At 44.6% G+C, this 24,086-nt stretch overlaps 1 protein-coding gene across 1 annotated transcript in view; it reads right to left on the bottom strand.

Moving 5' to 3' along the window:
• The window catches only part of LOC143816256 (merlin-like), a 109,692-nt gene that overhangs the window by 5,005 nt on the left and 80,601 nt on the right, over window positions 1-24,086 (bottom strand). Inside the window, exons 13-19 of the mRNA XM_077296421.1 lie at window positions 13,079-13,201; window positions 7,178-7,395; window positions 4,126-4,228; window positions 3,776-3,891; window positions 2,512-2,662; window positions 2,197-2,376; window positions 1,768-1,816 (exon numbers count right to left, since the gene is read on the bottom strand). Coding sequence (XP_077152536.1) covers window positions 1,781-1,816; window positions 2,197-2,376; window positions 2,512-2,662; window positions 3,776-3,891; window positions 4,126-4,228; window positions 7,178-7,395; window positions 13,079-13,201 — 927 coding nt within the window. The 3' untranslated portion in view covers window positions 1,768-1,780. The remainder of the gene's footprint in view (window positions 1-1,767; window positions 1,817-2,196; window positions 2,377-2,511; window positions 2,663-3,775; window positions 3,892-4,125; window positions 4,229-7,177; window positions 7,396-13,078; window positions 13,202-24,086) is intronic.

The following is a 24,086-nucleotide window of genomic DNA, read 5'->3' as shown; positions in this document are numbered from 1 at the left end:
AATAAATCAGGACTGAAAAATACGCAAAGGGGCTTTGCCTGGTCACAGTTATTTAGGCTAAAGATTACAAACTATTATTTCAGGATGTCTTCTCTTTGGCAGAATCATGGGCTTCCACTATGGAGAGATTAAAGAACTCTCATCGAAACAACTATTTTGTAATCTGTTCTAATTGTCTTCGTAACGATGTATAAGTGGCGTAAAATACTGATGGCATCCAATGTCGCCCTATTCCCATACACTTACATTCAGAGAGCGATTTCCAGCCAACACAAAAACATCTGTATGATTTTCCTTTTTCTGTTGATAGGGCTGGATGAAGGCTTATTTTTGGTGCAGTGAGTTGTCGTTTTTATTGACACCAATATTGTGTACATACGATGCTTTGATGGCTTATTATCACAGTTTCTTATGGAGCTGAGGTGGCCAAAAAAAACAACACAATTCTGTTTTGATTTTTTTCTCTTTTTTGGCGTTTACCGATTGGGCTAGTTAATGCCACATTTTAATAGATTTGACTTTCACAAATGCAGCATATCAAATATGTTCTTTATTTATATTTAAAGGGGTGATTTGAATTTTCATAATTTTTTTTAAGTTTGTATGTTTTTAAAAACTTTTTCTTGATTTTTTTTTACATGATTTTTTAGTTCCCTTAAGGGTACTGGCACCTGCGATTATTTAATTGCCTATACTACAGTACCACAGTAATGGAGTATATAGTGAAAATCTTCTTCTGCTATGGAGCTCAGCTTATGGCTGAGCTTCACACAATGACCGAGATGACAGCGAAGGGGATTTGGAGGATTGAACAAACCCCCGGGTGTCAAAGTAATCCATTAGTCCCTCACAATTGTGTCATACGGGGCCGACGAGAGCCAGTGCGCTCAAGCTCAGGTGCGCATTACATTTAAACGTGGCTGTCAGAGATTGATAATGGCATTTAAATGGTCATCAGTGGCGGCCTGAATTCAGGGTCAGTCACAGCTGTTAGACAGAGGTAATATACCTGATATCTGCCGCATGTGAAGGGAATATATCTCCCGAGCCCCCTCCACATATGAAGACCCCTTCACAAACGTCCATTTGCGGGAAGGAGTAGGTACAGTTGTGTGAAAAAGAGTTTGCCCCCTTCCTGATTTCCTATTCTTTTGCATGTTTGTCGCACGTAAATGTTTCAGATCACCAAACAAATTTAAATATTAGACAAAGAAAACACAAGTAATCACAAAATGCAGTTTTTAAATTGAGGTCTTGATTATTAAGGAAAAAAGAAATCCAAACCTACAGGGCTCTGTATGAAAGAGCAATTGCCCCCTAAACCTAATAACTGGTTGTGCCACCCTTAGAAGCAACAACTGCACTCAAGCGCATGTGATAACTGGCTTTTATAACGCTCTGGAGGAATTTTGTCCCACTCATCTTTGCAGAATTGTTGTAATTCAGCTATATTGGAGGGTTTCCGAGGTTTAATAATAAAGACCTTCCTTTAATAACTACATTTTGTGCTTATTTGTGTTATCTTTGTCTAATATGTAAATTTGTTTGGGATCTGCAACATTTAAGTGTGAGAAACATGCAGAAGAATAGGAAATCAGGAAGGGGGCAAACAGTTTTTTACACAAATGTAAATCCACATGAAATAAGCTCCCTCTAGTGGTGGCTGCAGGCATAATTTGTTTAACACTAGGTGCAAATTATAGGTTTGTTTTATGACTGGAAAAGTGATCAGTATTGTGAATAAGGAAAAATAACATAAATACTCACCAGTTATGAATCTTTAAATGTATATGATGTCTAAATCACATTTCTCTACCTATAATGATATAAGAAATCATTTATTAAAGTAAAATCTATATTTAATTGTTTAAAGGGGTTTTGAAAGCCTACCCAGCATGTGACCACTGCAGCCAATCACTTGTCATCATGAGACCTCTGAGCTCAGTGATTTCCTGCTATAGTCGTCATGTTACCGCTGCAGCCTGACAACGAAGATCGGGGACAGAAGCATAGCGGCAGCGCTGGACGTGCGGTAGGTGAGTAAAGCTTACAGTGGGGTAGAATAAGGAATAGAAAGAAATCCTGAAGTGTTTTTATAAAAGCGATTGTATAGGTGTCTTATAAGAAAAAATTATTTTAGTAAGTTATAATGGTTGTTTGTCCATAATATAAAGTATATGCTATGGTCGCCTTTACCTTCCTGGCATTCTGTTGGTATTCTTTTCCATTAATGTTGCCAGGTAATGTGTGTACCATCCGGACAGGAGCACTGTAGAGAACCCGATCAGGATCTATACAACTGCGAATAGTGCCCACTGGAGAAATACAGTAAGGACTTGCTGGTTCCCTCTGGTAGGTTTGCATCAGGAAAGGATCCTAGAAAAATAAAGCCAGATCATCTATTAAAGGGATCAAAGAGATTGATGACCTATGGTTATGCCATAGTAGTAATGTTTAACCAGTGGCGGTCTGACCAATATCTATGTCAGTATTGGATTATGGCGGACTTACACTTTCATGCCAATTATATTTGGATCTTTGGCTGTTGTTCCAGAGGCAGGGAGGATTCATCTGCCGGTCTTCTTGTTTCAAGGCCTGAATTTCTAATTTCAGTTCATTTAGCTGATTTTCAAGTCTTTTGCTTTTTTCAAGGTAGTCCATCCTGCACAAAACATCAATATAGCTAACAAACATTTCTTAAAGGGAACCTGTCAGCATGATTGCAACCAGGTAAATATACTTTAAGGATCTATCCAGAGACCATAGTCTGGTGAGGCACCCGGCATCACTCAAGGTGACTGACAGGTCTTATGTCACGGGAGAGACCTGTCAATCACCTCTATCAGTGCTGGGAGTAGCTGGTCAGGGAAGCATCAGACTAGTCTGGTCTCCGGCCATGATCCTTGGCCATAACCTACAAATATAATGTAGAATGTCTCTGAGATGCTCTTTTGTGGTATAGAAAACGTATGACAAAGCACACACCTCAGAGGGTAACAGGATGTGCTTTTGGCTTTTTGGCAAGTAAATGGATTTCTTTGGTTCAGATGAAGAAGTTTCCATGATATTTTCTACCTTGTCCAGAGCCTTCAGTAATAATAAAATAACAAAACGTGTACTCACTTATATAATTCCAGCCATTTCAAAATAGTGTCTCCAGTCCTACTTCTGTTTACCTGCCAGCAGCGATGACGGCCTGAATATCTCATGTGATCACTGCAGACATCATTGCTCTCAACTGTCTCGTACTGTGTTCTTCTGTGGCCAGTGATTTGCTGCAGTGATCACGTTAGACATACAGATGTCATTGCTGCAGACAGGTTACCATAAGACGGAGGTACACCGAGCACTATGGATTAAATAGATGAGCACTGATCACATGACTGACATTACACCGGTCCTGTCAGCACACATGCCGCTGTCAGCTCTGAAGGTGGAGATATGGTGGACATCCTCCCACCCACTCTGTGGATGCCCACTTAAATCAGCCCGTCTAAACTTTAATTTAACCCTCTCAACACGTAGTGTGCTGAAGGAAAATATCCTGGTTTCACATCACTAACGCCATTATGCGCAGTGACACATATCTCCCCGCATACACTGTGCCAGTGACCCTGTCACAAAATCCATAAGAATAATTGTTACTTAGATGAAATAATAGAATGGATAATGTGTGCAGCTACATGTCAAACATCTGCATATGCTGAAGTGCCTACATCAAGACATGTACAGAACAAGCACAGTGAACATAGCCAAACTACCTTACCCAACATACCTCTCCCTTTCTATTTCAAGTGATAACCTCTTGTATTCAGTGTCTACATCTTGTCGCAGCATTTTATTGTCATAGCCATTTTCTGAAGTATCATGTGGAACAACTTTTGCGGACAACTAAAATAATATAAATAATACATGATTTATTTTGTTAGTATTATAATGAGAAATTTACAACAAAACTCAAATCAATGGACCTTATCAGTTCAGCAATATCGGGATGGCAATAACCAGATAAGGTAACAGAAAATGCCTAATTAAATCTCATCTCCAGCTTGTGGATCTCTCTTTCTAGTAACCTACAGCTTACTGTACATTCATGCCCAGATAGACAGGGCCATGTATACTTACAGGCTGGCAATTGGTGCCTAGCTCTAGGAGCCTTTGCTTTGCGATCCGTTCAGCTTCTCTGGCTTTCTGTAAGTCTTGCTCTAATAGCTCAGCTTCCTTAGCTCTGTCAATAAAGCAAGATTAAAGATGATAACATTAATAGAAATAAGAATAGAAATATTTTGGGTGACAACACCAGGCTGCTACAATACATAAATTACATTTTTGCTGTTGCAAAGGATATAATTATATGTAGATTATGAAAAAGTAAAGCTGTAAAAATGACTGATGCCGAAAGGAGGCTGGCTGATTGTTATTTCTGCGCCCCTGAACACCTTACATAGGGGTCCCTGGATGTGTGTAGGGGATTGTGGTTCTGCAGTGGATAACTTCAGGATTAGTTCTGGCACCAATTGTGTAGCACCAGGCCCCGTTAAACCCACAGTGAGGAAACCAGACATGTTTTTTAAAATAGAGTCTTTTTTACTGACAAAACTTATGTACAGAGGGTAGAAGGAATAAAGCTTGCCGTTTTCTTTTGGCACATTCTTAGTAGTTATGGACGGCGGCACATCACTTGTGAGAAATGTTACAGATGAACAACAGGACAAATTGGGTAACTGCATATTCCTGGTACAGGGCCACACGATTCAATGTGCTTAACTGTGGCCACTGGTCTCTTGTGAATGATGTAAGGGAGCTCTCACTAGCTGCCATTTTACTGACGGTTCCTAGCCTGACTGACCACGTATTCCTTCACGGCTGATCTCCAGGTCTGGGTCTGGCTAACAACCACTTCCTTTAGCTTGTCCAGTTCTTAAGTGCGCCAGCTTGCCTGCTATGAGGAACTGCCGCCACTGTAGATTTCTTGGAGAGACTTGCTCCCTTTCGCTGATTGCCACACACATACCCAGTAATGGCAAGCTTCCTCTGAGGGTGTCCTTTCTTGTCTTCAACTCTCTACCAGGAACTGACACACTGGTCCATAATACTCCTCACCAACTATGGGCAGACCCTACAGTTAACCCTGTCACCCCTGAATAATAGGAACTGCAACCTAAAGGAGCATAAAAACATGCAAAACATTTGCACACATTAAAACAACTTGTACCATCTTCTCGACCTTTACATACAAAGACAAAAAAGCAAAACTGAAGCAGTTAGAACGATTTACACTAAGTTCCCACAATTTGGTGAGTTTCTGATGTTGTAGATTCTGTAGAATTTCTGCACCTATTAGTTAAATTAGGTTAGTTGCATTATTTCTTGGCATTTTTAAAGGGAACCTGTCAGGTTCCCCATGCCCTCCCACCCAGCAACATTCACCAATGTATTATTAAACTCCCTGCCTAACCAGCCCTGTATAATGTTATTCAGTTAACTAAATGCTTTACAAAAGCATTCATAATGTCCCTGTTTTCTATGCTAATGGGGGCTTTGACTAGTCATTAAGGTGTTAGCTTCCCAGACTAGTCAGCACACTTTCCAGTTCAGAAGATGGTCGTGCACAGTGCTCCTCTGAAGCTGGGAAGCGTACACCTGGCTTCAGAGATGAACTGATGCCACAGAAACATGGAAATAGGCCTGACTAATCTGGCCCCATCAACTAGTCAAAAGCATTTATTTAACTGAATTAAGTTATACAGGGCTGGTTAGGCAGGGAGCTTAATCATACATAGGTGAATGCTGTGGGGTAGAGAGCATGGGTGACCTGACAGGTTCCTTTTAAAGGCGTTATAATTGTGTTTTCGATATGCTGCGTTTTTGTCTCTTATTATGTCATATCTTAAATAAAGCTGCTTTGTTTTGGATACTTCTTTTTACTTCACTTTGATAAAACTTTATTGATAAAGTCATGTGTGGATTACATGTGTTTTTAGTGAGTTTCTGCTGAGTAATCGCATTAAAAACAGACATGCATTTTTTACTTGCACATTTTCCTCATCTCATTCCAGACTATGGGGAAAATTCATAGATAAAAAGCATATTTAATACAAAAGAAACTGATACGTTGCAGTTTCAAAATGTGCAAAGCATATTAGTTTACACTTAGTAAAATAAGAACAGTGGGCATGAGATTTCCAAGCTTTTCTGGAACTACAAGATGCTGTGTTTTTGTGTGCAGAAAAATGCACTAAATGCTCATCATAGCAACATAAAGGGGGTGTCCATTACTTGGACAACCCCTTCTTAATCCCTATGTTTGCCCCTAGTAAAATTCTAACACTTCTATTCAACTCCGGTGCCAGCGCCCTTGCAGAGGTGTCATCACGGTCTCTCCCATTGTAATGTCATGCGATCCCTACGATTAATCACTGCTAGCTTCAGTCTCCTCACCTTCGAGATCTCGCTTCCTTAAGAAGTTTGTGATTTGTCTGAAGGTGTGAAGAGTAAAGCCAGCGCTGATTGGCCATAGGGATCTCGTGACATAAGAATATCACACGATCCCCTAGAGAGCCTGTGCTGACACCGCTGGAAGAGCTCCAGCACTAGAGGGAAGTATATTATTATTATTATTAGGAGAAAACATAGGGAGTGGACAAGTCTTGGACTACCTCATTAACCTTACAAGGGCAAAATTTCACAGAATTCTATAGGAAAAGGTTATATACTTAGACATGTTGTGCGCCAAATTTACTAGATTATGCATGATTTATGTTTATTATGATGTTAAAATATGTCTGGAAAACAAACATCTTTAGTAGTAGTCTCAAAATGTGATATGTCATGCACACACCTCCTAACTAAAGGGATTAAGTGATTGAACCTTCTAGATTCTTGGTGCTTTGCCATAAAGAAACTATAATTTTCTTATAATATTTCTCAAAAACTAAAAGCACAATTCTGATCTTTTATTAGAATGCAGTGAACTATGGAACTTTATATGGTGGAAAACTGGAGGTGAATTAAAGATAAACTCAAAAATCAGTATCTAGGATATTTGGAAATTTACACATAAATGAAGAAAAAGAAATGGAAAAACATGGTAAAGAATTCATCAAGTAAAGGAAATTGGCAAATGTGCTTAACGTTTTAACCAAATTGTCATGAGAACATAAAGCCATAAAAGTACCTTCGGCCAGAGTCTTGGAGTAGTTTCTTGGTGAGCATATCACATTCCCTCATCTTTTTCTCCATCATCCGCACCTCATCCTTACTTGTGAGCACTGCCAATTCCAGGCGTTGAAGTTCATGCCTAGCTTCCACTGCGTCCTGAGCTAGTAGCTTGGCTTCATCCTCTGCAATCTGTACCTTTTCAGCTAGTAACTCAGCTGCTTCATTAGATCGGAGCTATAAAACGTAGGGAAACCAAACAATTCAAGCAAACTGATCCAGAATACATTAGGATTTTTTTCTGAGGGGAGAACACGTAATCATCAGGCACAGTAGCGAAGCTGCCAAGGGGGCAGAGGGTGTGGTAGCTAATCAATGAGATTAGTGGCCGAACCACTATCCACAGAAACAGTGATTGGCAGCTCTCTGCCAGCGACCATAACTCTGGCAGGGAGCATACATTGAGAGACCACCATGGAGGATATGCATAAGCTCAGATTGGCCTCCTCCACACCCTCTGAGCTTAGAAGTTTTCCGCCGTTGCGCTTTTCTTAGAAAACAGAGGACAAGCATTTACATAATGCCCCTTTTTACCACAGCAAAAACAGGCTCCCTGCTTCCTGAGCGAGGGGGCTTGCTGATGTGACATCCCTGCGATTTGCATAGGCTCCGTGGGCTCACCTGAAGCAACCTCACGTGCACCTACGACCTCCCCCATAGGTGGCGTCTCTAGCGCCCCCTGATGCAAACGGCAATCAATGCGGACAACAAGACTCATAGCAGACTCTAGAGAAGCAGGAGTCTCATACATCAGGAGGGCTTGTTTAACCCTTCTCGAAACCCCATATACAAACTGACTCCGCAGCGCCAGGTCATTCCATTGTGTGTCCACCACCCAGCGGCGAAATTCAGAACAGTAATCCTCCGCCATTCGCTCCCCCTGGCGGAGAGCACGTATTTTAGATTCTGCTAGAGCCAATCTGTCAGGATCATCAAATATGAGTCCAAGAGCAGAAAAAAAACTCTCCACTGAGTTAAATGCAGCTGAATCAGAAGGTAATGAAAATGCCCATGCTTGGGGATCTCCGTTCAGCAATGACAAAACCAAGCCCACACGCTGAGCCTCATTACTTGAAGAAAGCGGGCGCATACGAAAATATAATTTGCAAGCTTCACGGAAAACAACAAATTTACTGCGTTCCCCAGCAAACCTCTCAGGTAAAGGGATTTTTGGCTCTGCAACTCTACCTGCAGTTTCCACTTGCACATTAGATACTACTAGACCCTGTTGCTGAACCGCCCCCTTCAATTCAGTGACCTGTAAGGACAGCGCCTCCAACTGGTGGGTTATGGAAGTCATGGGATCCATGACATAAAAAAAAACTTTCCTTTTTTTTTTTTTTTCTTTTTGGGCCGATTATAATGTCATGGGAGTACTGGGTAAACTAAGGCTGATTACCCGGGCCCCTGCAATATCCCTCAGGCTAGGGAAACCCTGTCTGACCCTTTCCCAGAAGTTACACTAAAGGTGTGCATGTCTGGGCCGCCAGGCCTGACCCTGTCTCCTGTTTCAGCCCTAAGCTGAAACCACCACCCGCCACCCAGTGAAGAGACCACACACCAATCCCCACAGAAAGCACAGACAGGGAAAACTGAAAAACGCACCATGCTGCTGACACACAGGAATACACTATAATGTGCACAGGGCAAAACAAATACAAATATAGGAAGGAGGAATATGACAAAGGATAATACACCACCAGATACGATATTCCTACAACAAGACCACCACTCCAGACCGGAATCGCTAGGCACAAGCTATAATCGGCCACGCCCAAAGTCCAGCACAACTATTTAAAGGCCGTGGGCGTGACCCAGCCTCCAACCAAATTACCAGCTAGATTAACCCCGAGCAAGCTGGATAAAGTCTAGCCGATGCCACTGAGCGTGTAGTGGACGTATGTGGAATTACTGCTGTCCGACATGACAAAATCTGTTCTGCAGGACGGGTATCTACCATTATATGGTCTACATTTGGTGGTAATATAAATCTTGGTCTATGTAGAAATATTTTTCCAGTAGCAGAGCTGTCATTTGCCTAGGTTTCCCTACACCCACGATGAAGCAGAACGCCTAACTATGTCTGTGATCAGGCACCTTAGTTAAATATGGAATGATGTCCCATAAAACCATCATCACCATTCAAGATTCAGCACATACTCCACTGCCAAATCTACTATCTCTGTTCCGGGCACAGTACGGCCTGTGGGCCACATCCAGCCCTTTTGCTGTGCCTGTCCGGCCCACAAAAAGGCACAAAGAGACCAGAATGAAATGCTCCAGCAGTATGAGTTTTGAGAGTAGTGCTTGTGGTGATGCAGAGAGCAGTGAGAAGGGTGTTGAGGGTAGTGAAAAGTGCAAAGTGGAGGGCGGTGCTTTCAGCAGAGTATCCATTGCTGTGTGCACCTGACTAGTGTAGAGACCTACAGACACAGGTCAGATTAACACAGTACACCGTGAACACAGTATGTGCTTGACTTCTGCTCACAGTGAGCGTGCCTGCCTCCCACCTTACCACTGCACACAAAGTGCATTTACCCCCGCACTGCCTATGTAGCGGATAGTTTCAGTCCCCACTATACTCCTGTGCAGCAGATATAAAAAAAAATCTGCCATCCGAAGTATAGTTTAATTAAAGGCAGGTAGAAGGTAAGATTAGAGAAAGATATTGGGCCTCATACATACATCATATGTAGAATGCATGGACTCACATGTACATTATGCCCTATATCTTTTATTACATGTCACAGCCTTGTGCACACATTGGTGTTTTACACTTGTTACAATAGCATACATCCATTGGGTCAATGAAGCGTGAAACAAATAGTATCCATCTATTCTTCCGTTACATTACCTGAGTGGTGCACTGCTTCTATAAGAACCACGGTATGTGAATATAAGCTTGGCATGCCAGGGGTGTAATTTATCATACTAATAAGGGGGTTTACAGGTGCTGTGATTAGAATTGTAGATAACAATAGAAATAACAATAGATTGTAAGCTTGCGAGCAGGGTCCTCACTCCTCTTGGTTTGCATTGAACTATGTGTTAAGGTACCTTCACACGAAACGACATCGCTAGCGATCCGTGACGTTGCAGCGTCTTCGCTAGCGATATCGTTTCGTTTGACACGCAGCAACGATCAGGATCCTGCTGTGATGTCGCTGGTCGCTGAATAAAGTCCAGAACTTTATTTGGTCGTCCGATCGCTGTGTATCGTTGTGTTTGAAAGCAAAAGCAACGATACCAGCGATGTTTTACACTGGTAACCAGGGTAAACATCGGGTTACCAAGCGCAGGGCCGCGCTTAGTAACCCGATGTTTACCCTGGTTACCAGCGTAAAAGTAAAAAAAACACACACAGCACATACTTACATGCGTCCCCCAGCGTCTGCTTCCTGACACTTACTGAGCGCCGGCCCTAAACGTGAAAGTGAAAGCACAGCGGTGACGTCACCGCTGTGCTGTTAGGGCCGGAGCTCAGTCAGTGTCAGGAAGCAGACGCTGGGGGACGCATGTAAGTATGTGCTGTTTGTTTTTTTTACTTTTAAAGCGCGGCCCTGCGCTTAGCAACCCGATGTTTACCCTGGTTACCCGGGGACCTCGGCATCGTTGGTCGCTGGAGAGCGGTCTGTGTGACAGCTCTCCAGCGATCAAACAGCGACGCTGCAGCGATCGGCATCGTTGTCGCTATCGCTGCAGCGTCGCTTCGTGTGAAGGTACCTTTACTCTGTAATGGCTTACCTTGTTTGTACAAGTACAATGTGAATTGTAAAGTGTTGCGGAATATGTTGGTGCTATAAAAATAAAAACTATTATTATAATAAATTATGGGGATGGGGAATGAGCGATGCAGTCAGTATGGTTTAATTAAGATTTATTAAAGGAGTCTGTGTCATTCTTTCAATTAAAGGACATTTTTCTGGGTGTCTGTGTTTTTATATGATATGACTATGGGGTGTGAGATCTTTTGGAACTCCTGGAGTGGACCCACAGATCCACAACAACGAACCTCCCAAAGGTGAGCTGACCAGGTAGACCACCCCCTATACAGGGAGCGTTAGGGGCAGATCTAAGGGAGACTATTGCCGCAGAAGCTGGAACCCGGAGACAGGTAGTAGGAGGTACAAAATAGAGAAGCTGGGCGTGGGACGGACAGAGCAGGGTAAGATGAAGTACGATTAGGCAAGAGCTGTGTACAGGCGAGACCAAAGAAGCACTGGGAAGGGGAAGACACAAAGGAAGCAGTACAGGACAGATGCAACAAACCAACAGAGTACGGAGACACTGGGGAGGCTGGATTGGACGATGAGACAAGGAAGCCTGGGAAGGGCAGATAAGCTGAACTGACTGGACAGAGCAGAGACTCAGAACAGGCAGTGCATAGACAAAAGTGGACCTTAGTCACAGAAACACAAATGACAGACAGGCAAGGAGCAGAGGAAGGAATTGCCTTAAATACATGGCGTGCTGAAGAACTTCCTGGTCACGGTCCTCCAGGAACACAGAGAGGACATACAGAGCGCCTGAAAATCAGAAAGAGGAAGTGCTGGAGTGGGCAGTGCGCACGCGCACCCGACAAGAACCAGGGAGCGGAGAAGAAAAAAGGAGAGAACTTGCGTCGCAGCGGGTAAGTATGAGCGGAGGGTGCGGCGGTGGTCCCGGCGGCAGGCACGGCCGTAGAAGGAGTGGCCGTGACATGGGGTTAGTAGTGGGGGTGTCTTATTGATGCCTCTCCATTACTAACCTTGGGGCTTGATGTCACCTGACAATACAAAGGTGACATCAACCCCCCCCTCAACCATCACCCCACTTGCCACCGCTACAGGGCAAGTGGGAAGAGTGACACTAACTGCCAGAATTGGCACATCTTAAAGATGCACCTTTTCTGCGGCAGCTCAGAGCTGATGTTTTTAGCCTGGGGGGTTAGTATCCATGGCCCCTTTCTAGGCTATTAATATCATCTGGCAGCTGTATGCATAGCCTTTGCTGGTTAATAATTAAAGGGGGGCTCTACGTCATTTTTTTTAGGGTCCCACATTTTAATAGTCAGTAAAGGCTAAGTATACAGCTGTGAGCTGATATTAATAGCCTGGGAAGCCCCATGGGTATTACCCCCTTCCCAGGCTATAAACATCTTCCCTCAGCAGTCGGCTTTACCTCTGCTGGTTAAGAAAATTACGGGGAGCCCACGCCATATTTTTCAGAAAAAGAATCTTTTAATAATTAAATACGTGTACAGTAAGCTGCATACACACTGTACTAATTGTATGTGTCACTGACATCTATATCTCCATGTATTCTATATGTATAAACTGTATATAATCCATCTCTTCTATCCTGTTGGCTCCAGATGTGATTTTGCAGTACGTGGCTGCTGAATTACAGGTTTTTCTTCTATCTATCTATGTGATATATATATACATATACTGTATGTGTGTGTCACTGACATCTATGTATTCTATGTGTATATATCTATTCTACCTATTCTAACCTGTGATTTTACTGTACTCGGCAGATGAATTGCCGGCATTACAAAGGACATTGGTGCGTAAAAATCGGACAGCACTCGCATGGTCCCAGTGCTGTGCAATTTTTTTTTTCTCGCACCCATAGGCTTGCATTGGCAAGTCTTGTCCAATATACGCGGCAAGTCGCAGCATGCTGCGATTTTTTTCTCAGTCCAATTTCATCTGAGAAAAAAATTGCAGATGAGATGTATGTAACCCATTGAATAACATTGGCCAGAGTGCAATCTGATGTTTTATCGGACTGCACTCGTCCGTTTTTCTTGCAAATGAGTATGAGCCCTAACATTGGTAGTTGCACATGTTGGTGACACCCAGAGAATCAAGCTTACCAAAGCCTCATTGGCCTGCCTTGCCTCCTCTTCCACTTCAAACAATCTTCTCTCAAGATTTTCTTTACTTCTCTCTGCTTCTTCCCTTAGCTGTTTCTCCAACACCAGTCTCTGATGCTCTTTCTGAAAAAACAAAGTCTGTTAGTTTCCAATGATGATACAAATTTTGTATCATTATTTTAGCTATTTGCTTATATAGCGCCATTAATTCCACAGCACTTTGCAGACTATCATCAGTGCTGCCCCCATTGGGGCTCACAATTTAAAACCATAAGCAATATGTCTTTGGAGTAAGCGAGGAACCCAAAAAACCCAGAGGAAACCCACACAAACAGTAATATTGTACAAGATATCGCACTGAAGATGTTAAACTATGATAGATACATATCAAGGAGTGAAGCAGCACACACTGAGTCAAGATATAAGCAAACATAAATCATAAATGAATTTTACACTGCATTACTGATATATAGTCTTGTAAAATTGAACTGCTGTACGCACAAACTTGGTACCTTTTGTGCTCACTTAGCCAGGTCAAAGTGTTCCTTTTTTTGGTAGGAACTTAATTCAATGAAACATACCTATGTACAGTATACTGTATATATTGTAGTGCAGTGGGGTTGGTGCAGTGTGCCAGACAGGCAGTGACCACTGGAAAGTTCAAAACAAAGTGACTTTAAAGTCCAACATACTCAGAAACAGAAAACAAATGGTATCCTCCAGGTCGCAGCCGAGAATCAAAACAGTCCGTATAAGAGACAGGTTGCCATGGGTGACTGCACCATGGTATCATGCTGAGAGGTGTCAGGCCTTATGGCTTCGCTTGGCTCTGTGTTACTTCACACTGGCTGAGCCTTGCAGAGCCACCTGCTCTGCAGTTGGCAAACCAAGACTAACACATCCAACCCTTTACAGCAGGGTTTTTAAATGGAATCTGTGGCCATGGGCCACTTGTAAGACCCAGCCTGGAGAACGTAAACTGCCCCACTACCATCCTGTAGTTTGCTCCAAAAATAAAAGCTCATGCCGGGTTTTCTTAAATCTCCCTTGGACAAATAGCTTGTCCAAGACCAAACTTGCTTTTATTTTGCACTGCACTCACAGCTATGCCTGTGACTGCAATGCATTCTAGCGGCCTCAATACTTTTCTCTGCGCATCCTGGGGAATACGTAACGCCCCTCACATATAATACCTGTCACTGCCTCACATACCTTCCCCCCCCCCCTGTTCAAACTTGTGGGGTTGAATACTTGTCACCATACAGGGGGCCCGTGACATCCGCATTTTCCTGCGACTTCCCCGCCGGATGTTCCACTGAAAAACTTAATCGCCAACCACTCCTTCTCCACTACACTATAATTTTTCTCTTCCGGGGTCAGTTTCCTGCTCAAGTAGGTGACTGGATGTTCCTCCCCATTCTCCTCTTGCAACAGTACTGCTCCTAGGCCTACCTCCGAGGAATCTGTCAGCACGATAAAGGTTTTCATAAAGTTAGGGCTGATGAGGACCGGCTGTCCACACAACGCTAACTTCAGGGACTGGAATGCTTCCTCCAATTGAAGATTCCATTGGACCATAACCGACTTCTTACCATTTAACAGGTCAGTTAGGAGTGCTGATCTCTCAGAAAAGTTGGGTATAAACCGGCGTTAGTACCCAATGATGCCGAGGAATGCCCCCATCTGTTTTGTACTTAAAGGCTTGGGCCAGTTTTGGATGGCCTCAATCTTATTTATTTGGGGTTTGATAACCCTGCAGCCAATCACGTACCTTAAGTACTGGGCTTCCATGAGCCCTATAGCACATTTTTTGGGGTTCACTGTTAACCCCACAATTCTGACAATCTAGCGCTGCCTGTACCTGGGACAGGTGGGTATTCCAGTCAGTACTAAAAATGACTATGTTATCTAAATATGCTGATGCATACTTCTGATGAGGCTCTAAGACTATGTCCATCAGCCTCTGGAATCTGGCCGGAGCCACATGTAAACCAAATGGCAAGACGACATAGTGATATAGACCCTCTGGTGTTATAAATGCGGTCTTTTCCTTTGCCGATTCTGTCAGTGGGACCTGCCAGTAACCTTTGGTGGTGAAGTACTGGGTCTCCCTCAGTCTCTCAATTAGCTCGTCCACCAGGGGCATTGGATAGAGGTCAAACTTTGATACGTCATTTAATTTCCTGAAGTCATTACAAAAACGTAATGACCCGTTTGGCTTCGGAATCAGTACAATTGGGCTAGCCTACTCACTCCGGGATTCCTCGATGACTCCCAACTGAAGCATTTGCTTCACTTCAGCCGCGATGGCTTGCCTCCGGGCTTCTGGCACTCTGTGCGGTTTCATCCACACCATTACCCAGGGCTTTTATTATTATTATTATAGCGACATTTATTCCATGGTGCTTTACATGTGAGGAGGGTTATACATAATAAAAACAAGTACATTAATCTTAAACAATACAAGTCATGACTGGTACAGTAGGAGAGAGGACCCTGCCGCATGAGGGCTCACAATCTACAAGGGATGGGAGAAGACACAATAGGTGAGGGTAGACCTGGTCATGCAGGGGTTTGGTCGATCGGTGGTTACTGCAAGTTGCAGGCTTGTCGGAAGAGGTAGGTCTTCAGGTTCTTTTTGAAGGTTTCAATGGTAGGCGAGAGTCTGATATGTTGTGGTAGAGCGTTCCAGAGTAGGGGTGATGCGCGAAAGAAATCTTAAATGCAATTGTGGGAAGAGGAGATAAGAGGGGAGTAGAGAAGGAGATCTTGTGAAGATCGGAGGTTGCATGCAGGTAAGTAACGGGTGACGAGGTCACACATGTATGGAGGACAATGTATGGTGACAATGTCACACTGGATCACCGAGGTCCGCCCCGGCAGCTCTGAGAATATGTCCGTATTCTGTTGCACCAGAACCCGAGCCTCCCATCGCTGCTGTTTTGTGACAGCATCATTTATCTTAACCTCACCTCTGGCCGTGTCCTTGGCTAGTGACAGAGGGTTCCCCATTGGTATGACCGGAGTCACCTCTGTGGCCAAACATTCCCGATTCTTCCAGGCTTTTAGCAGGTTTGCATGGTACATTTGTTCGGGTTTTCTCTTTCCAGGCTGGTACACTCTATAATTCACTTCTCCCACCTTCCCCCCCCCCCCGTATCTCATACGGCCCTTGCCACTTGGCCATGAGTTTACTCTATATGGTGGGCACTAGTACCAACACCCGGTCTCCTTCTTCAAAGGTCCTGACCTTGGCTCTTTTATTATACATGCGGCCTAGGCATTCATAAGATGCTCCTTGACTATGGGCCTGGCTGCCGCAGTCCGGTCCTGCATGCTTGCCACGTGCTGAATCACACTTCGATGCAGAGTTGGCTCATGTTCCAATGTCTCCTTAGCCATGTTGAGCAACCCTCTCAGATGCCTGCCATACAATAGCTCAAAAGGGGAGAAACCCATTGACGCCTGTGGTACCTCGTGGATAGCGAACATTAGATAGGGCAACAACATATCTCAGTCTCGCCCGTCTTTGGAGACTACCTTTTTAAGCATGGACTTAAGGGTCTTATTAAACCTCACTACTAACCCGTCGGTTTTTGGGTGGTATACCGATGTGCGTAGCTGTTTGACCGGAGCAGCTTATATAGCTCCTTGGTCACCTTGGACATAAAAGGAATCCCCTGGTCTGTGAGGATCTCCTTTGGTAACCTAAGGCGACAAAGCATTGCAAACACCACGTGGGCTATTAGTTTTGCCGAGGTGTGGCGGAGAGGTATCGCCTCTGGGTACCACGTGGCGTAGTCCACTATGACCAAAACATGTTGATGGCCACATGTGGATTTCACTATAGGCCCCACCAGATCCATTGCTATCCACTCAAATGGTACCGCTATAATGGAGAGAGGCACCAATGGACTCTGGAAATGTGCAGTGGGTGTGGCAAGTTGGCACTTGGGACAGGACTCAATACCTCTGGACCTCAGCATAAATCCCAGGCCAAAAAAAAATGCTGCAGTATGCGCTCCTGCATCTTTTTGGCCCTCAAGTGTCCTTCCATCATGTGGGTGTAAGCCATTTCGAGCACCGCCCGACGGTAGGATTGCGGCACTACTAGTTGTTCCACCAATTTATCACAGATTTTATCCACTCTGTATAACAAATCCTGGTGGATAGCCATGCGGGGGAAAACTGCCTTGGCACCCGGTTGCTGAGCCACTCCATTTATTTCTATCACCCTTTCTCATGCCCAGGCCAGAGTGGGATCCTGGAGCTGAGCTTTCACAAACTTACCAGGGGACACTACCAGTTTCAGTGGGGTCTCCTCGACCTCTCCTGCCAATACCTTTAGGGGAAACCTATTGGGGTTACACTCTGACCCTAGGTAGGCAACCCCTACAACAGGTATCCCTGATTCGGGATCTTTGGGTTCCGCGCCCGGAATAACATTTACCCTGGGATGGTAAACTCTGGTCTCCCACAGGGACCAGAATAGGGGCAAGTCTCTTCTCAACACAGTCCTATATGGAAGATATGGAAGGGTCTTCTCCACTCCCACCACATGTTTTATTTCTCCACACGGTGTGGAAACAGTAATCTCTGCGGTTGGGTACTCTTGGAGTTCCCCATGTATACACACCACTCCCACTTTCCATCTATTGGTGTTGTCCCCGGCCACGAGTGACCCATGGACCAGAGTCACTAAGCTCCCCGAGTCCAAGAGAACCTCCATTTGGTACCCGTTGAAAAGTACCTGATACAGTTGAAGTTCGCTGCCGGCAGTGTCTGTGGTTGCGGTGCAGACCAGCTGGGTGTCAGAACTCTGAACATTTTTTACCTTTTGTGCATTTCTTGTTATGACCTGGTGGTTAAGAGGCCACACTGATATGACCTGGTGGCTAAAACGCAACATGGGACGAGCTCTGAGGAAGTGGTATCTCTACTGACCGCAATCCCTAATCCTAACAACAACACTAGTAATAGCCATGGGATGTTCCTGACTCTCCCTAGATACCTCTTCACAGCCTAAGAATTAACTACCCCTAAAGAAGGAAATAGAAAGCTATCTTGCCTCAGAGAAAACCCCCAAAGGAAAGAGAGCCCCCCACAAATATTGACTGTGAGTGAAGAGGGAAATGACATACACAGAAATGAAATCAGTTTTCAGCAAAGGAGGCCAATACTAAACTTGATAGACAGAGAGAAAAGGATACTGTGCGGTCAGTATTACAAACTACAAAAATCCACGCAGAGTTTACAAAAATGAACTCCACACCGACTCACGGTGTGGAGGGGCAAATCTGCTTCCCAGAGCTTCCAGCTAGCCTGAATATGACATAGTGACAAGCTGGACAAAAAGAGACATATTTGCAAAACAATAAGTCCAAAGCAAATGGACAAACAAGAACTAGCAGAAACTTATCTTTTGCTGAGAAGGACAGGCCATATGAGAAATCCAAGGAGAGAACAAAATCCAACCTAAGACATTGACAGCTGGCATGAACTAAAGCCCAGAGCAGGTTTAAATAACAAACCCAGGCAAGGCGATCAGTGATGGCAGCTGCTACAGCTACCTAAAGGAGCAGCAGTTCCACTCGAAACCACCAGAGGGAGCCCAAGAGCAGAACTCACAAAAATACCATTAGCAACCACAGGAGGGAGCTCCAGAACGGAATTCACAACAATTACTGCCCTTTTCCAAGATGGCGTCTTTGGTCTCATGTGCAGTGTGTCTTCCTGCTATAAAACTCCACCCCAGCCTTCAGTCTGTGCTAGAGTATTCTGCCTTGCATCCAGCTCCTGACCTCTGATTACTCCCTGGCTATATACCTGCTCCTGTGAGCCTGTGTGGTGATCCTGCTACTCTGCTCGGTGCCTGCTGCATACACCAGTTCCAGTAATCCTCCTTCATCTGCTGCTCGTGTTTACTCCTATCTGCATTTGCTGGACATGTAAGCGTTTGCTGCTCTGCAAATACCTGAGACTATTAACCAGGCCTCCCTGGTTGAGCTAAGATATTATTTGAACTGCCTTATAAGCTTATCTATCTGTGTTTGGACTAAGACAAGGATTTATTCGTGTCAATTATCCTCAAGAATAACTGTGCTTCATAGACTTTCTGCTTGATTGCATTTTCCTCTGAAGTTTCCTATAGACTGCTAAGCTGCATTTAATATTTACACCAAGTGTTGTGGACTTGTGTTTTTCTCTGCACCTGTTTGAATCACCGTATGCTAATATAGACTTTACCACTTATAAAACTGTGTCCTGTAGTTGTCTTGTTCCACGCAAAGAGTCTCCTGAGTTATCCCCTATAATTGTTACACTGGGCATACATAGAAACTCTGCGCATAAACCCACAGTCCGTAGGTTCAACTGTCAGGGGACAATTGGCAGCCACATGCCCAGGCCCTTGGCACCGCCAGCACCTAATAGCGGGACCTCGGGACCAGTTTAGGGGAAGGGGGACTTTTGTCACCCTTAATTTGGGGTACCTCTCAGTAAGGGCTCAGTTCTGATTAGCCCAAACAGGGGGCCGTGGACTTTTCCCAGGCTCCTGGGCTGGCATTCCCAGGCTCCTGTGCTGGCAGTGCCCGACATGACAGCCAAAGTGGAGCAGTGTCCTGTATAAAGTCTTGTTTGGCTGTATACCACTCCACCAGTCCAACCACCTAGTTCGGAGTGCCCGGGTCCCCTTGCCCCACCCAAGCTGTATGGCTGCTGGCAGAGCCCTCACCAGCCGGTCGACCACCACCCTCTCTACCATCTGCAAAGGGGTTAACGTCTCAGGCTGAAGAGATTTTTTCACCAGCTGCAGCAAGTCATATGCCTGAGACCTGGTGGGGTGAGACTCTGCAAATGACCACTGAAACACCCGTTGGGCCCGCACATAAGTATTAACCCCCAGTTGGGCAAGGATCTCACCTCTCAGCTTCTCATAGTCCAGTGCATCATCCCGACTGAGGTCCAGGTAGGCCTTCTGGGCATCTTAGGAGGGGGGCCACCACTTCAGTTCACTGTGTCATCGGCAGGCTCTCCCACACTGCTGTGTGCTCCAACACGGTGAGGAAGGCCTTCATGTCGTCCTCAGGACTCATCTTCCTCAGCCCTGACCGGACTTTGTACCTCCGAACGGAATGTGGTCGCTTGTGTGGATGTCTCTCGCAGAGCCGCAATCTGCTGCACCAACAGGTTATTTGTTTGATGCTGTTGATCATTATGCTGTTGCTGCAGCTCCTGCTGCTGCTCCTCTTGCTGCTGCTGGGTGAGGGCCAACTGCCTGAGTATTTCCTCCATCTTGTTAGCAGGCTTGAGCTGTAGCAATGCAGGCTTAATCACAGACATGCAGCACGTTTTCAGGTATGCCTCAGTTCACACTGCCCACTATGTAGTGCAGTGGGGTTGGTGCAGTGTGACAGACAGGCAGTGACCACAAGAAAGTTCAAAACAAAGTGATTTTAATGTCCAATGTACTCACAAACAGAAAACAAATAGTATCCTCTGGATCGCAGCCGGGAATCAAAACAATCCGTATAAGAGACCGGATGCCATGGACGACTGCACCACCGTGTCACGCTGAGGGGTGCCAGGCCTTTTGGCTTTGCTTGGCTCCATGTTACTTCACATTGGCTGAGCCTTGCAGAGCCATCAGCCCTGCAGTTTACAAACCAAGACTGACACACCCAACCCTTTGCTGCTGGGTTTTCAAATAGAATGTGTGGCCATGGGCCACTTGTAAGACCCAGCCAGGAGGGAGCAAACTGCCCGACTACCATCCTGTAGTTCGCTCCAAAAATAAAAGCCCATGCTGGGTTTTCTTAAATCTGCCTTGGGCAAATAGCTTGTCCAAGACCAAACTTACTTTTATTTTGCACATATCTGTATATGCCTGTGACTGCAATGAAATCCAATGGCCTCAATACACTTCTGTGCGCATCCTGGGGGGATACATATCGCCTCTCACATATATTACCTGTCACTGTCTCACATTGTATATAGTATCTTGAAATAGTATTCATATCCCATAAACTTTTTCAATTTTTTTCACATTAAACCCACAAATTTAAATGTATTTTTTTAATTGGGATTTTATGTAATATACCAACACTAAGTAGCAAAAATTTGTAAAGTGTAAGGGAAATAATACATGGTTTTCTAAATCAAAACAAAGTGAATTGAAGTATAAGTTGCAAGGAGCAGTTGTGTAGGAACATGTTCGAACAAAACGTAAAAATGAACATATATATAGTAACAGCAATAGTGCATACAAATAACATAGGGTACATATTAAACACATTTTTTTAATCAGAAGCCATTCCACCAGCTCCAAGGTGTACCCAGTCAGGCTGGTCCTGTCCTCTAGTATCAAAATCTTACTATGTGTCAAAAATGACCTCAATGTAAATAAGGGCCAAGCAGGACCAGGACCCAGCTACGTACACCCAGCAATGGGAAGCTATATAAATGTAATGTCCAGCTCAAAGAAAGGGAGGTCATGACCTTGCATGCACTGAGTGCAAGAGCCTAAAGAAAACACAAGAAAAATTAACTGCAGTATTACTTGGTATACAGTACATGCAACGTTTATATAGTTTCCCATTACTGGGTGTTACATTTGCTTAAAGGGAACCTGTCAGGTCCCCCATGCCCTAAGACCACCAGAAATTGTGTCTACTTATATAAATACCTTGCCTAGCTGTCCCTTTATTACCTTAAACACATAAACAGATCTATAGAAAAAGTATTTCTAAAGTCCATTTATGATATGACAGAGGCCGTTGGCTAGTCGATGTGGCGTGAGTGTCCTCAGACTAGACGGCCCCCTTAGCATGTTATCGCGCCCCTGTTGGCGTGATAACATGGCTTGCAAGAGCTGGCGTCATCTCAAGCGCTATACATACATTGTTCATGTTTGCAGCATCTTTCCCTCACTGCATTGATCCTCCGAAGCTGGGTGAATGCGTCCCTGCTTCAGAGAGGCACACTGCGCATGACTGGAAGTGTGGGAGACTTCTGATCATGCGCAGTGCTCCTCTCTGAAGCTGAGATGCGTAAACCTGGCATCAGATGATCAATGCAGTGAGGGAAAGTGTTATGATCCGGTGACTTTGGAGCCGCATGAACTTTCTCTGGAGTAGGTGGAAACTATACTGACCGCAAAACCTGAACTAACACCGCAACTAGAAGTAGCCGTGGGGTGTGCCTAACAAACCCTAGACACCTCGACACAGCCAGAGGACTAAATACCCCTAAAGATGGAAATAGGAATACTACCTTGCCTCAGAGCAGAACCCCAAAGGATAGGCAGCCCCCCACGAGTATTGACTGTGAGTAGGAGAGGAAAGACACATGCAGGCAGAAAACAGGATTCAGCAAAAGAGGCCACTCTAGCTAAATAGGGAAAGATAGGACAGAATACTAAGCGGTCAGTATTAAAACCCTTCCAAAAATATCCACAGCAGATAATACAAAAAGTTCCACAATCTAACTAAAGACATGGAATGTATATCTGCCACTCCAGAGAATCCAACAAGACTGAGAAAATACTGACACAATCTAAGCTGGACAAAAAAAAACACTGAATAGCACAGAATTATTAAGCACACAGCATGTGTGCCACAGAAACAAAACCAGACACTTATCTTTGCTGATTTGGCAGAAGGCAGAAGGAACCAAACCAGGACCAAAAACCGCCCAACAACCATGGACAACTGGCAAGGACTAATGAATCCTGCACGCCTAAATACCCCAGTCAGAACTGCAATCAGCAGATACACCTGACCAGGACTGCAACTCAGGGACAACTGCATTACCACCTACAACCACCGGAGGGAGCCCAAAAGCAGAATTCACAACAGTACCCCCCCCCTTGAGGAGGGGTCACCGAACCCTCACCAGAGCCCCCAGGCCGATCAGGACGAGCCAGATGAAAAGCATGAACCAAATCAGCAGCATAGACATCAGAGGCAAAAACCCAAGAATTATCCTCCTGGCCATAACCCTTGCATTTGACAAGATACTGAAGCCTCCGCCTCGAAAAACGAGAATCCAAAATCTTCTCAACCACATACTCCAACTCCCCATCAACCAACACAGGGGCCGGAGGATCAACAGAGGGAACAACGGGTACCACATATTTCCGCAATAAAGATCTATGGAAGACATTATGGATAGCAAAAGAGGCAGGAAGCGCCAATCGAAAAGACACCGGATTAATAATCCCAGAAATCCTATAAGGACCAATAAACCGAGGCTTAAACTTAGGAGAAGAAACCTTCATAGGAACATGACGGGAAGACAACCAGACCAGATCCCCAACCTGAAGCCGGGAACCAACACACCGACGACGGTTAGCAAAACGTTGAGCCTCCTCCTGAGATGACACCAAATTGTCCACCACATGAGCCCAAATCTGCTGTAACCTGTCAACCACCGAATCCACACCAGGACAGTCAGAAGGCTCAACCTGCCCAGAAGAAAAACGAGGATGAAAACCAAAATTACAAAAAAAAAGGCGAAACCAAAGTAGCCGAACTAGCCCGATTATTAAGGGCAAACTGGGCCAATGGCAAAAAGGCCACCCAATCATCCTGATCAGCAGACACAAAGCATCTCAAATAAGTCTCCAAGGTCTGATTAGTTCGCTCGATTTGGCCATTTGTCTGAGGATGACATGCAGAGGAAAAACATAAATCAATGCCCAGCCTAGCACAAAAGGCCCGCCAAAACCTAGAAACAAACTGGGAACCTCTGTCAGACACAATATTCTCCGGAATACCATGCAAACGAACCACATGCTGAAAAAACAACAAAACTAAATCTGAAGAGGAAGGCAATTTAGGCAAAGGCACCAAATGAACCATCTTAGAAAACCGGTCACAAACAACCCAGATAACCGACATCCTCTGGGAAACCGGAAGATCAGAAATAAAATCCATAGAAATATGCGTCCAGGGCCTCTCAGGGACCGGAAATGGCAAAAGCAACCCACTAGCACGGGAACAACAAGGCT

This window comes from Ranitomeya variabilis, chromosome 3 (assembly GCF_051348905.1).
Source record: "Ranitomeya variabilis isolate aRanVar5 chromosome 3, aRanVar5.hap1, whole genome shotgun sequence".
Classification (NCBI taxonomy): Eukaryota; Metazoa; Chordata; class Amphibia; order Anura; family Dendrobatidae; genus Ranitomeya; species Ranitomeya variabilis.
The sequence above is the reverse complement of the archived record's forward strand: the minus strand, read 5'-3'. Positions and strand labels throughout refer to the sequence as shown.